Genomic DNA, 15,907 nt, shown 5'->3' with positions numbered 1-15,907 from the left:
ACTGCCACTGCGCCTATCATCCTGAGACATAAGGACTTATCATCCAATGTACCTCTAATTTCACCAGCACCCTTATGCTTACGTTACTCGTTCACGGCAGAAATAGGTAAGGGGGCAGTACTTCCCTGGACGAACTGTTTCAAAAGGAGCTCTGCTACCTAGAGAATTCCCTGCACAATGATTACCAGAGCAACTAAATTCACGATTCGGGCAATAACACCCAAGACCAAACCAATTTAGACAAGTTTTGTTTCCCAAATTTGTCCTACCGGGAATCTGAACGTCTATAGCGCCAGCAATGTTAAATGCTGGACCACTGAGGGCGTCATAATATCGTAATATTATACATGTGCAACAACACTTACAACAGTAAGTGTTGTTGCACATTTTTCTTACCATAAGCTATACTCATTAAGACCTTAACTTAAAAACGTCTTGCCAAGCAATGACATCTATATACGTCAATCCTCGTAGCAATGTGTTGTCTTTGTTTTCTTTTACCTAATCCATTAATTTTTTTATAGTTTTCACTTCATAACATAATGAATACATAACGTGACTATACGTCCCGCTTTTAAACTTCGTGTCCCGCTCTCCCCAAAATACTAAAAATATCCCGCTTCAACAAAATAGGACATACGTGACAATAATTTAAAAAATAGGAGTATATAACGCCAGCCCATCATCATCAGACTACACAACATTAGTTCTTTTTTTAAATTTTTGATAATTTTAAGTCCTTTATTTAAATTTTTTATTAAATAAACATGTCTTAACTATTATTAACTTGTGTTTTACTTTTATAACAATAATAAATTTACAAGCGTCCCGCTCTGAGGGACAAAAATACTGGTCACATAACGTTATGAATACATAACTTGCATTTCATCTATTTTATGCCGAAGTTTGTATACCTATCTCTACTAGATATGAGCGTTACGCCGCTGCCGAGTATTTTTCCACGCCGCCACCACCGATAAATTTGACCGAGACGTAAAAAATTTGACCGAGACGTAAAAAATTTGACCGAGAGACGTAAAACGGCGTGGTTCAAATTTGTTTTATTTTAATGAAGTATAAACTTAATTGTTTATTATATTTCAAAGCAATATTTCCAATTCCTGACATTCTGACATACTATTCATCATCACTGCTGAACATAGGCCTCCCCAAAGAACACTACAACAACTTGCCTTCCATGGCATCCATTGGTCCGTGTGGTCTCTAGCTTAGAATAGAACCACCTCTACTCTTCCGTGGGTGTCGAACTCGGCGACTAAGGGATCAGCAAGCATTGAGGATGGGCAGCAGCGTCCTCGAGTATACCTGCACTCAAACTGCGATCGACAACCCTCCTGTCAAGCGTGGCGGTTATGGCAAAACTCCCCAAATGATGAACACAAATCCTATTCATACTAGATTTAACTTGATAGTGTTTATTTTCATGTGATTGCTTTATTATAGAAACATTCTTTACGTAGATTAATAGTGTAAAAAACGTTGAATACAAAGGTTCATTTAAACAATGATTAAGTGTTTTTATAATATCGGAAAAACATATGCCACGCCGCCGTCGTCGCCAACGACTTTACGATCGGCGCACATGTCTAATCTCTAGTCATTTTACTACGAGTAATTTATTTACGTATATATGTACATATACAGGCTTCGACATTAGACAAGTGAAGTGTTTATGTATAGCGCAGTTCCATAGAACAACTTTTACAATGAACCCCACGCATACACATATGTTAGTTATTTTATTGACAAAGCATTATGTTTGTTTCCATTGAGATGTAACGTGTTATTAAATATTACAAGTATACCGAACAAAATGACTAGGATTTTCAATAGCGACGTTATTGAATCCAACAAATATAGATGAGGGCAGTTATTGGTACTCTAAGCAGCTTAACGGTAATATAAATTTAATTGAATATATGTAGGTACACTTAAACATACTTTATAAAACATACATACCATATGTCATACATGAATGTAGCTACAATACAAAGTATATCATTTACATTGACTAGAGCTAAGAATACAACCTTGAGGGACTCTTTAAGTTTTGACGTCTGTCTTCACTACAATTATATCGCTCACGTCAAACCCTATTGTAAATTCTAAACATTGTAAATCTATTTCCTAAGATAGTTGCTAAAGCAGTATACCTATCTATATGTATGTACACGTAACAATAGGCTGCACGCGATTCGTTCACGCGAGGTACGTGCATGGTTTGCGATCACTTAGGATTATCGAAGTACGGGGAATAATTTACAATGTATTAATGCTAAGAGAGGCATGTTGCTGTGCCGTTATGGTGGTAATTGTTGTTGTTATTTATGTGAAAGTTTATAAATTGTTTGGCTTAGGAAGTCACGCCTTAGCCGTGTCGCTTTAATTAACATGTGAGATGACTTTTCTGCAGTTTAATTCGTTTTGTTCATTTTACATTTCTCTTGTGCTGCTGCGTCTTGCTCTTCGTATTCGTCTGCGTTTTGAAATCATTTTTCGGTTATGGAATATTATCTAGCTACATTTTTCAATAAATGGATATCATAAAATACATGATTTCATTTCATACAAGGCTTGTATAAAGTGAATATTTCTACGAAGGTACTGAAGCACAACCTTATTAAACACTGAAAAACCATTCCAAAATAAGAAAATTGCGCATGACATAGCACCGCGTCACTAGAACCTGCCAAATTACGTGGAATCCATTAATCAGGCTTCTCATTTGGGTAACCCAACGCTGGGTCTTAAAGCAAAAAAGAGAGCACAAGTGCAATATGAGACATCAGATATAAAACCTCCAAATATAATAAATAATGTAGTCAATAGACTCTACAATTCCTCTCAAACTACACACAGAAATTGATATCTTTTAATTACGCGGGAGATACTCGTCGACATTCTCGGAAACATTCTCAGACGTTCATTTTCGGTCAAGACTCTTTTCATTGTCTAGCGTTAATAATCGACTTTTGATTAAATTCCGTTCCATTGACGCTGTCCTGTTACACTTCATTCGTGTTTCTTTGTTCTACCTATCCCTTTCCCCTTATTTGTTGACTTCCTCTTGAATCCCTTGCATCACATACGCACGCCTATTCATTGCTCGTGAACCAGAAGACCAACAATAATTTGAACTTCCGTTGCGCGTCATTGAATTGCGTGTCGTTATAGAAGAACAATGCCCTATTACTTAGTATTATAATTTGTATACATTTCGTTCATTCGATTTGTCAATCAAGATATTTCAGGTATGCAAATTATTTCTCCTTATCTCGTCTCCTAACACTTAAAGATTTATTTACGTTCTTGGAATTCAAGACCTTTTTTTTCCTTTCCTTCCTGAAATAAATTGAGTATCTACATATGCATATATAAATATGCATCTATTATATTATTAATGCGTTGAAAAGGTCAAAGGTCAGGGACAACTCTTTTTATTCCCGTCGTCGCCATCCGTACACCATTTGTCATTTATATTAAGCGATCAACATGCCCATTGTAGCCAACACGCCCATTGTAATCTTGTTGGTGAAGATACCCTTGAATAATTCTTACTCCATCTTGCTACTTCATCATTATTCAGCATATTATGTTAGGTTACTTTAGGTAATCTTTGATTCCTTAAATTTTTGATATATTAACTTATTCGTTGTTCACGTGTCATTACCAATTATTAATGTTTGTTTATCGTTGATTATGTGTGTTTCTCCCATTTTTAGCGTCAACAATCCAGTGAAAATTTACACTATAACTTTAAAGACTTCCGATTCTCTCTTCCAGGATCCGTCCTCAAACACCAAGCGAAGTCGTTGAAGGATGCGGCATCTGCGCCCGAGCCGGTGGCCCCGCCGGGGAAGGCGGGGTGGCTCTGGGCGCTGAACGAGCCTTCACCTTCGATTTTGCATTCGAACCTTCAGTGCACCAGCAAGATGTCTACGAAACGTGTGTCAAGAAGCTGGTGGAGGCGGCATTGGATGGATATAACGCTACAGTGTTGGCTTATGGGCAGGTAAGAGCGATTGCCGTTTGAGTCCATGTGATCGATTAGTTTCTTTTTATGAATCGGTAATTGATAAAATGAATAAGAAATTGCCGTAAAGAGAAATTAGCTCCTAATTCGAAACATTATGTCGAATCTGTTTAAGCGTCGAAAACCTTATACATCTACTGATGACAATTTCCAAACAGTATTTTGGATTTTAATTTGATTTAGTAATGAAAATTTCTAAGAAAAATTACATAGTTTCGGGACAAAGGAAATGAAGCATTCACTTCCACAAATTCCTTTTCTTGTTGTTAGATCTTATTTAACCGTACAGCAAAGCCTTTTGTGACCATAAATTCACTTTGTGACTTGCATTTCTCCGGCAGTATACCGTGATAAACGATTAGACGCGTCTAATCGTTTATCACGGTATACTGCCGGAGTATGGAACCGCGGTTCCATTGTAGCTTATCGATCTCTTGTAATCTATATCAGATCAAATTCATAACGATAACGTATGATTTCTATTTTCATCGGTTATTTTGTTGCTAATATTACATTCCGTTAGGTATTATTTTATGTTTCTTTCGAAAACTGATTTACTATGTGATATTATGTTGATGCTGTTAAAACTGTTATTATGTTATTATTGTACTCTCAATTAATTGTCTACAATTTACCTCTTCTATATTACAAATAAGCGCGGTCCGAGTTTGGAGCCTTGTGGTACACCTAGCTTTCCAACATATCTTACCATAATTATTAAATCGTGTGAAAAGTCCAAGTAAGTTGTAAAACCATTGCTATATAACTTTCTGTTTGCCATTGAGTTACTGAAGATTTAAAGTGCAAACTTGGAGTACGCCTAACTAGGTATTTTTTTTTTTGTGGATCTTGATGTATTTGTAATTAATATTAATCATGCTAATACGTACAATACCATATACAAGACGTACTAAAGATACCCGATAGTTCACCAGATTCCTATGCATGTAGAAACGGCGACCCATTTGCTAAAAGTACGCGGAACTCTTGGCGATTGTTGTCGGCACCGCCTCGCTGCAATTAAGCCGGGTCAACAGCCCAAGCTTGAGCTCTAAATCTAGACAGGTGTAGGAGTAATGCCTAGGAATATATCTATACATTAACTAGCTACAAAGTTTGCTTCTGTGCATTGGGTTTTTTATGATTTTCAAAGATGCTTATAAAAACCAATTTCTTTGGTTCTTATTACCTTTGTTATATTTAGTAGCAGTAGAGCTCCTTGTAAAAGAATTCGTCCAGGGATTTTCAGAGATTTTCATTTTTTTCGTTCATTTCGTTATATTTGTTTTGTAAATTGGAAACACTTCTATACCTCGCCATTTTGGATCAATCGAAATGAAAGTTCGTTTTATAAATCTCAGCCTAAGAATGTACACTCGCTATCGGAAGTTTTCTGAGTAAACACCACCAATTTATAGAACAAGAGAGTAAGGCGTGGATTTCTTACTTATTACAGCTTCGGCTGTACCTAACTGCAAAGAAAAAAGCCCTGATCAAGGCTCTTTTTTTGTTAACCTTGTCTTAGTATAGTGACATAATCAGCTAAACAAAGATCACTCATATTGATTTTATTGCATATCATTGTGTTTTTACTACCACGATATTCTTTTTTAACCGAGTTCAAAAAAGGAGGTTTTAAATTCGACAGTATTATTTATTATTATTATATCTTTTTTTATTTTATGATTATTATTATTTATGTAAATTACACGATGCCTCCGGCATTTTTAAACCGATTTTGTGTTGATTCTTTTTCTATTGGAAACTTACCTCAAATTACCTTACTTTAAATTGGTACCTCAATAATGGTCCCATTCAAATTTGAGGAAAATATTCCACCTCTAAGGTTGGCAAACTAGGGTATGAATCCTGTTTCGCGCACTTTCCGGTAACTGATTTCAATAAAACTTGGCAAATAGATATAATTACACGAACTTTTGACTTCGGTTTTGTAAAAAAGTTATTTGTGGAATTACTCCACTGCTATCTTATTTTCGATGTAACGGTACCGACCGAGTGAGAAGCTTCATAGGTATCGCCAGGTATTGCTTACGGTGATAAAAGCCGAAACCCAATACAAAAGATCTGTAACAATCACATAAAGAAATTAGTAAGATCTGCTGACTCGATCAGTTGGTACGCAGACGCAAGTTCGAGTCCTGTCAGAGCGGAGGAATTTTTTTTATGTTCGATCTTTGTATTAGTTAATTGTAACTTTTTTATATACAAAAAAACCGACCGCAAAAATTCGTGGAATTAACATCTATTTGCCAAATTTTCTTGAAATCAGTTACCGGAAAGTGCTCAATACCTGATTCATCCCCTAGTTTGTTACCAGCAGAGGTGGAATATTTTCTTCAAACTTTAATGGGGCCAGTACTGAGGTACCCAAGGTTGGAAAGATCCAACAAAAAAAGAATCATCAAAATTGGTGCACAAAAGAGTTATCGCGTAACATACATACAAAAAATACAGTCTAATTGAGAATCTTCTCCTTTTTTTGAAGTCGGTTAAAAAAGATCACCAATCCACACTCTGCCTGCCCCGGTCAATTAGTCTATAAGCTAGACACTAAAAACTGGAAAGTTTCAGCCTTTACGTAAAATATAATAAAAATAATTAAAGTTACGATTAAAAAAAATACAGTTACATATTTTTCAAATGCACGTTAGACATTTTACCTTTATAGCGTCAATTTGAAAATATATCACTCATTTAAACTCTTGTACGACAGTGCAAGGCAAAGGACTTCACACAACAATTACCACGCCCTCAAAGCCCTAACGTCTCATATAAAGTTACGACTTCTCCTATGTCATAGCGTGAAGGCCAGCTTCAACACATTATTAAGGCACATTATAATATACACTTATATGTCGATTATAATACCTCAATTAGTATTAAAAACCGCGATATAAACATTAAGAAATAATCTCTTGGAAATAATTGTCGTCAGTATATGGCAATAATGTAAGTTGACGTTGTTCGTAAACTTATTTTTTGTCATGTTCATTTGCTGCGTATAGTCGTCATAAAGGTATTATCATTATAAACGGAAAATTAAAAAAAACAATTGCTTTATAAACAAAATTCTAAATCTGTGGTAACTGGCGTTAGATGGTTTTTTCATGGTAAAGTATTTTTAATATATAAAATAGATTTGCCCGAATCTGAGACTATACAAATCTAGAAAACTCGGACCTACTTCAGATGTCGCTTGTGCACTAAGTCCGATTCTAATCCGAGAAAATACGATACGATACGATATCGCTTGACGCCTAGAGATAAAATGATCCCTGTGACATTTCGGATCGTTATTTCTCGAATTGAGAACTACGTGACGTAGTGCGCAAACTCTTAGTCTTGAGTTAGTGTCGATTTCTTTTATCAAAGTTGATATACATATATCGATGGATCCTATGTATAAGGACCAAAGCGCAAAATCACAAATTTACAGGAGAGGCTTCCAAATTTTCAATCTGGTATATTTTCAAGATAAGCTTGTATTTCGAGCTTTCCTTGAATATTTAGATTTTGCTTTAACGCTACCTTATAATGAAATTAAGCATTTCCTACAAAACACTGAAAATGATCAAATTGTTAGTCTGGCCCTTATACTTAGGACCCATCGATAAGATTCGCTTGTATAAAGCGAGTAAGGCACTGACCACACTTATGTACTTAGAATCGCAATCACCGGTCGATGTAATAAAAGCGAAAAATACAAAAGTAAAAATCTAATAAAAGTAAATACACAATAATAGCCGAAAGGGCTAGTCGGCTCAGCTTTATGCTGTTCAGAGTCTCAGCGATTGTTTTCAGCTGGAGGCGGAGAGGAGGTAGATGGTTTTAAATACTTAACGTGTAAAAAAACGACTAAACCTAATTCGAACAAGAATAAAATTACAATCGTACTAAAATGCAGTGTGCTCTTAAATGAAACAGAACAACTCTATAAAGAAAATTAAAAAAGGAAATTCGTAATGACATCTGAATAATAACAACAATGAGTAATAAATGATACAAAAATTTTAAATGAGATGGAAGCTGTCGCCGTTATCTATCGCATTAACGTTATTTCCTTTTTTTATGGAAGCCAGATAAAGAAATATTGATTAACGACATCCATCTTTTTTGGACATATAAAGCAAAAATGTTTGTAGTAATTAGACCGTATTTCATTGATAAAACGAGTTTGACACGAAGTACAACTTAACATGTGAGGCTACAACTTAAAATCGAAAATACGTTACCTTGGAAAATTGCCTAATTCCAATTCCGACAGTTAAGTCAGGAGAGAGACGAAATAAGCAATGCACTGTGGCGCGGCGTGAGCAAAGACCTTAATAAGAAATTAGCTTCGGTTCGCGTGCCAACCGTCATTTTGAGTCGCAATTGCCTAATTGTACAATTTAAAACTTTTTCTTAACTTCTTCACAACACACGACACCGCACCGATTTTATCTGTAACAGAAATGGATTGCGATTTCTTATAATCAATGAATATGTGTCTAATTAATGAAATAAATCGCTGGTCGTAGAAACATAAACACCTTTATTAATAAAAATCTATTACACAACCTTATTACCATTACTTTCAAGGCTGTTAATATCTCTGTCAACTTAGAGACACGAGTCGTAAGGACTGTAGTCTACTCTGGGAGACAATGGTGGCTGGCCTTTGTTCATGGCGTCATTGTTTTGACACTTCGTTGTTGCTGGTATTAATGCATCCGCTTTTATGGTTTCTATTGCAGTCTTATAATTGGTATTTGATGCAGATTTTATTTGTTTACTTTGAAAATTGACATAGGTTCTCATGTCTCTTTTAACGTGTACAGTCAATGCCCTAAGATATGACCTCGCCCTCTATTTGGTTCTGTATAGATCAGTATGAAGAATGGCGTTAAACAAACTTAACCTATAACCAGTGAGCCGTTAAAATTCATATTTGTATGATTTTCATATTGCATTATTAGTGAATGACGCTTGAAGAAACTTAAAGACAATTTGATTTTTAATTATTTTATTTATTACATAAATTCAAATTTCAACCAAAAAGCTGGAATTCCTTTAGGGTGAGACCAGACGAACGTAATTTGGTGAGTTGCGTAATATACGCTGCATTCGATTTCATATACAAGTCCGATTTATGCCACACGACGACGCAAAAATAATTTTGTTGCGAATTGGTCGCACCGTGCGACGTGCTGGTATGGGTGGAGGAAGGGGTGAGGAAAGTGGTATTGGCATTGGATGCGTGTAAGTAGACACGTTCCTTGCTTCAATACACAATATGACTCAAACACCCCATACTAACGCTGAAAAGCAACTGAATGAAATACGTCCGTCTGGCGCCTCAACCGTAAATGAGTCGAGCGCAAACTATGCGACTCAAAAAACACAACTCACAAAATTACACTCATCTGGCCTCACCCTTAGGTACACTTTTCTGTTAATTGCGTAAGAAGGTTCTCAGAGGATGGCCTCCCTGTCTATTATTTGTTTTTTTTTAATGTAAAGAGTCAAACTCACCTGACGTTAGCGACGATATGACTTATGATATCTAAAAAATGCCTCTTCACTTAAGCCTTACACCATTGGTTTTCCCTCTCTAATATATCAATGTTTGGATAATACTATTAGCAAGCGTTCCCAATAAAGCTATAACACCCACTGCGGTCCTTTTAAGCCGAATATTACCGATAAGTCAGCTTCACCAAGGCTTATCTGCCTGTACAGTTTGATTTACAATATCGTAAAATTTCGTCATAATATTGACTATAAGATTCGGAACTAGAAGAATTTTGCCAAATAGTAATGTACGACAATCACCTTTACATATATGTAAAGGATATTTTGCTTAAGGATTTGCAACCCGATAAATAAAACATAGGCCTTTTCAAAGCGAGGGTGAGCAGGCACCTTCTAAACAAGCTTTTTCCTTCCTCGAGTACATTAGTACTTGCTAGCGGGTGACTTCTCCTTGTCATAACTAACGCATTTTCATTTTGATAAGTAGAGCCTTGTGTAAGAGTTCGTTCAGGGAAGTACTGCCACCTTACCTATATCTGCCGCCAAGCAGTGATATACAGCGTTCCTTTTAAAGGGTAGGGGTGCTGGTGAAATTACAAGCACATGGGACTTGTCAACTTATTGTCTCAGGTTGACAGGCGCAGTGGCATTGTCTCTCAGATCTTCTGAATAGCACTGCAACTACTATGGACAGGCGTCTCGCTTAACACCAGGTGCACGACTTGTTCGACCCGTCACTTAGTATTACAAAAAAAAAACTGCAATTCTAGTGTCTCAGAGACTGCACAATGTACTACACTTCCTTCTGCACTCACAAACTGCTGTCATTATCCTTAGATACCTCTATTATCTTTAGATGTCTTATAAATCTTTTTAGTTACCTCCAAAAAAGATCATAAGAACAACCGACCACTAATAAGCAAGCTCGCGATCATTAATCATTTAACTCAGAATGTCGTGTACACTGCTGCTGCCTGCCCACGCGCTGCGTCGAACCCTTATTGTTAGAGACTTGATAATATACTTACTGACATCTTTGAAAGTTTCAAGAAGTCGTTACCGGTCTGTATACCTGTTTAATAGCGATCGTTAAGCCTATGCCAATCGGATCTCCTTTAACATTCAAAATCTTTGCGTTGTTTTTTTTTTCTTTATAATAATCAAGGACGGGACGAACAAGTCGTGCGCCTGACCATAATAGTTCCAGTGCCACTCAGAGCTTTAAATCGCAAAGACCTGAGGGCCACTGCCATTGCGCCTGTCACCCTGATACAAAAGTTGACAAGTCCCATGTGCTTGTAATTTCAGCAGCACCTTTTTACAAATATGAAAATGGATTTTTTCAAATCATATTTTTCAGAAAAATAAATATTTTTCCGGATATTTTTGCCAATATTTTTCCTTTCATTTTCCATGTTTGACGTTGACACTTGTCAATAGTTGAAGCTACTGAACGAAAACGATTGAGCCAACAAGTGGTGGTGGTGTGATTGTTGGAGATTTTTTTCGCTGTTTGTGAAATAATTTTAAATCTCGATTTTCTTTAGGTGGCTTTTAGCTATACAAATTTATTTTATAATTGACGCTAAATAAAACTTCAAAGGATATTTAATTTTCTAAACGTAGAACATAATATGGGTCTTCCTAATTATTTTTTTCCAATTTTTCGGGAATTTTACCAACAATAGTTCTTCCAGGGCGCATGTGATATTTTTTTTTTAATTTGTTGTATATAACTGCCGTGATCAGTAAAAAAAGCGGATCTGTCACTATTTTAATTTTTTCCAAGATGGATAAGGTATGATGTTACCGCAAGAGAAAAGTAGATATTTTTGAATTTCATTTCTTTAAACATTGTTTTCTCCGTTTTTAGTTTTTGTCCCATGCGCCTTTTTAACTAATGGCGGTAGTATACCTTTATAATTTTTCTCGCTTCATTATTAATACCATTACTAACGATGATAAAACTTATTATAATCAGTCAGCCGGTGACCACTAGGATGGTGCAAAATGGCCGAAACTTCAGGGTAATATTCGATACTTATTCAATGGATAATATCGTGTTCTATCTCCGTTTGTAACGTTGTTGAGAAGTCGTCTTTTACAGCAGTAATGGACTTTATTTACAATTTTAATAAAACGTATAATTTACACAACAATATGGAAGAGTTAAGCATTTTCAGCAGCAGCAATTAGTATGTTAAGAGTTCCTCTGCTTGAGTTAAAATTTTTCCCATAGTGTACTAATACGGTTTATTTTGCTTGGGTCCAACGGTAGGAACACTGAGTTTATATTAACATTTGAAAAATATGTATCGTAAAGTATACGTATTCTATTTAGTTCAGTTGATATTGAAAACATAATTGGTATATGTAAAGTACTTATTGAATACCGCTATTATCTTGTAAAATATCGAGGTCAGTTTGTGATTCTTTTCTATCGTGAAAATTATACATTTTACCCAAAGTGACACTTACGCTGTTTTGCGGAATCGACCAAAGCTATTTGAAGTTGTATAGATTCTTAATCGCACCACGCAATAAAAACTATATAATCACTACCTTCAATACTCGGATGGTAACTTAGTAGGAACGAGCAATCGTCTTTATTAGTTAGTTGCCTGTGTAACACGGCCTTGACCATCAAAGCCAAATACTTCTACTACACAAAAATTACTGCCAACATCGCGGCCCTTATAAAGAGCCACCATAAATCAACAAAAACTTATGAGTACAATACTACAAATCGCGGCATCCGATTCGCATCCCACTCACCAAACTAATTACATTATAAAAAGTCAATGACAAGCGATTATGATTTGCATGCGCCAGCGCTGTCCTAAGAACCGATTCGGCGCGGAATCTGCGCGGGCGACGGTCCTTGCGCCCACGGTATGCGTCAAGTTTGCTAATTACTTATGCGTGAGGTCGATCCTAGAACTATATTGGAGCGCTTTTAGTGTTTTTCTTTGCAAAATAATGTTACGAAATACTCTGTTTTGTTTCTAATTCAGATTTTTTTTGTGAATTCGCCAAAAAATTTATTATAGTATAATTAAAGCCTCAAAAACAGGGACCGAAAGAGGTAACCTTTACAAGCGTTCCATCGCATAAAAGGTTTTGTATAAAATGCATATTTATAAGGTAGAATTTAAAAATATATCGCTTTAAATTTTAAAAATTTAAATATATATAAATATATTTTAATATAGATCGTAAATTAAATCTTATTCACAATGCATTTTGTGTTCAATTTTGCACGCCTTGAAACGCCAATGGCGGTTGTCTCTATTGGGCCTTACTCTAAAGTGCCACTACACCTTTGATGACATTTTCGATCTAAATAGTAATTTATATATATATACTGACAGGAGCTATTGTAGTCTGCACTGCGGTTTTGTCTAATTAACAATGATCTTATATAATCAATTAATGAAGTGAAATTCCATTCTCGTACTCTTCGTTTGTTTAAATGAACAAAGTGGTTGTCGAATATTCGACAACGTATTCTTTACTTGCAGTATTATCTAATAGACTAACGAAAGTCTAAATTGAAAGTAAATTTGATATTAAACACTCTCTTTTTTAAGTGAACGGAGGTTGTAACTACATACGCATAAAGGTCAGAATGAAAATATTCTTTACTTTTCAGTTATTTTGCTTGACCTTGTAATTATAGGAATTTTGAGGTTTTTGAAAGTCCGAAGCAGGCTTTAACTAAATTTATTGTACATATGGAGCAATCACAGACATATATCTAGATAGACGCCGCAAGTTCAGCTATTTGTGTGAAAACCAAGCGTGCCACATTTTTTGTACCCACTATGACGTCACAAGAACTATTTAGTGATGGAAACCTCCTTTCGCTCGCTCTAAATCGATTGATTAAACAGAATACGTGTAAACACGCGTATTACATTCAATTAATCGATTCTAAATAGAATAATTTTTGTTCAAGTATTTGTTGATTACAAGTAGTCGTAATATTAATATAGTAGAAAAATACTAGAATAAGACAGTCAAGTCCTTTATTAAACTTGTTTTTAAAAAATGTTAATTACTTAAAAATATTAAGACTTTAAATTTTAATCGACTCCAAATATTAAAATTATTGTCCTTGCAATAAAATGAGCTTATTATATAACATCTTTTTGTTATAGAAGATCTTATCGATTAATTTAAATAATGAAAACACACGTCAATATATGAACTTGCGACTGCCTTAATTAATTTAACTAGATGGTTTTCTGTTGGTAATTGATCAAATTGATGAATAGTAAGACAAATGAAAATGTTACTGTTGACGAAATGTGGTAAAATCTTATTAATCAGAAGAGGTTTACTTAATGACGGCCTCGTGTGAAATTATTGTGATTTGTTTATTATTTCTCGGGTTTCTAACTCTGCTACTTGCATATTTGGGTAGCACCTTAGCTGGGATAAACTAGACCACCTTCGCCCTCGAAAGCAACGAACTCATACGTATGACCAACTCCAGGTTTTTGTAAAGACAGCGCACTGTTAATTTTTTGCATTGTATATTTTTTGTATATAACTCGTACTGGATATCCGGCGATGTATGTAATTATTTGCTCACTATATTCGGACATTCGAGGCAACGTGCTGCAAATATTATCGAAATTACAGATACTACTGATAATAGATACTACAACAAAGAAAAAAAACTAAATATTACTAAACGTTATAACAAAAGAGTTATAGAATATTTTTATAATATTGCTGAGGTCATAATAATTTTTTGCCCCTTTGTTTTCAAAATCGATCAGAATCGAGAACATTGTTGCCTAACGTGTACATCACTAAATGTTAAATTGGGCCTAAAGAATGTACAAGCGGCCGTACCATGAAACTGAATTCATTATACATCACTAAATGTTAAATTTGGGCAAAAAAATAAATTATACATCTTCTGATTACAAAATCACTTGCCCATGGAAGGAAACGTCCCTGTTTACCCGTTTACCCACAGTTATGGTGCTTTTGCAGTTTATAAAGGCACAATTATGCATTTTTTTGCGTCTTCGACTGATGTTTATGTACGATAACGGTCGAGCGCGTTCTGAAGTGTAGCAGCGGCAACTAAGAGAATTTCACTTACTTTGGGCAAGCGAAGTATGTACACTTGCGGCAACTATCTAGATATATGGCTGTGGGGGCAATAATTAATAGCCAAAAGGGAAATATTACTAATAGACCACTAGAACGTAAGTAACCTTAAAATTTTAAAAAAAGTGGTTATAGGCTTAGTACTGTGGTAAGCCATAGTAAGCCAATTTAATTTTCTTCTTATATTTCAGGACGGCCTCTGAACCATGATGAAAAATGAAATGATAACAGGGAATTAACCACGAAAATCTATTTCTGTTGAAGCGTCGGAACAAAAACCGATAAGTCACATTTTGACTTGTTATTATTTTTTAATATCCAACGGTAGGTTTTATACGTTTCTATGGATAATTTATCCAACCTGAACAGCAACCGCTAAATCTTCCTTCAAAATATGTTTCAAATGCACGGATCTGCGACAAATCCATTGAATGAGATGAAATTAGAATCGAAATTTATTGGCTTTTGTTCTGAAGCTCCTCCAATGTAAATTTTGTTACAACCGTACCATGAAGTTGTAGCATTACCATCCGAACCGTTGCAATAAAAGCGAATGGTAAATATCTATTTTCTAATGATCTCTTAATTAATTACTACTAAACTACGTAACTGCTTAACCAAACTTCCGGTTCATCGTAAAATTCGATACGTTTTCGTCTATGGCCTCGTATTTGTTTACTATTCCAAGATTTTATGTATTGATAGGCTATTTCAATACCAACGCTATTAAGACGTGTTTCCAAATCCAGTTTACTATAAAAACCGTTGGTACGCGATCGTTCGGGAAGAAAAAAACTTACGTATCATTAATTAATATTTCGGAGACGTATAGATATTTGCAAATAATGTAAATATTTTATAAGGTTGAATTTCTGACCTCTAATAAACTGGTTAAAGGCCACACTTGAACAAGATGTGAGATGTTAAAATTATACAAAATGTCTTTGAAGTCGACTCCAGAGCTCAAGTCCAAATCCAGTTTACTATAAAAACCATTGGTACGCGATCATTCGGGAAGAAAAAAAACTTACGTATCATTAATTAATGTTTCGAAGACGTATATATTAGCAAATAATGCAAATATATTATATGGTTGAATTTCTGACCTCTAATAAACTGGTTAAAGGCCACACTTGAACAAGATGTGAGATGTTAAAATTATACAGAGTGTCTTTGAAGTCGACTACAGAG

The 15,907-nt window shown here is 35.2% G+C and overlaps 1 protein-coding gene across 3 annotated transcripts in view; it reads left to right on the top strand.

Annotated features, from left to right (window-relative positions):
* Positions 1–15,907, top strand: part of LOC113230335 (kinesin-like protein KIF21B) — a 138,511-nt gene that overhangs the window by 32,743 nt on the left and 89,861 nt on the right. For all 3 annotated transcript variants that reach the window (XM_026464225.1, XM_026464223.1, XM_026464224.1), the window contains exon 3: positions 3,805–4,033. In XM_026464225.1, the coding sequence (XP_026320010.1) occupies positions 3,805–4,033 (229 nt within the window). The remainder of the gene's footprint in view (positions 1–3,804; positions 4,034–15,907) is intronic.

Source organism: Hyposmocoma kahamanoa, unplaced genomic scaffold (genome assembly GCF_003589595.1).
Source record: "Hyposmocoma kahamanoa isolate Upper Pololo Valley unplaced genomic scaffold, ASM358959v1 63, whole genome shotgun sequence".
NCBI lineage: Eukaryota > Metazoa > Arthropoda > Insecta > Lepidoptera > Cosmopterigidae > Hyposmocoma > Hyposmocoma kahamanoa.
Note: the sequence above shows the minus strand (reverse complement) of the source record. Positions and strands in the feature narration are given on the sequence as shown.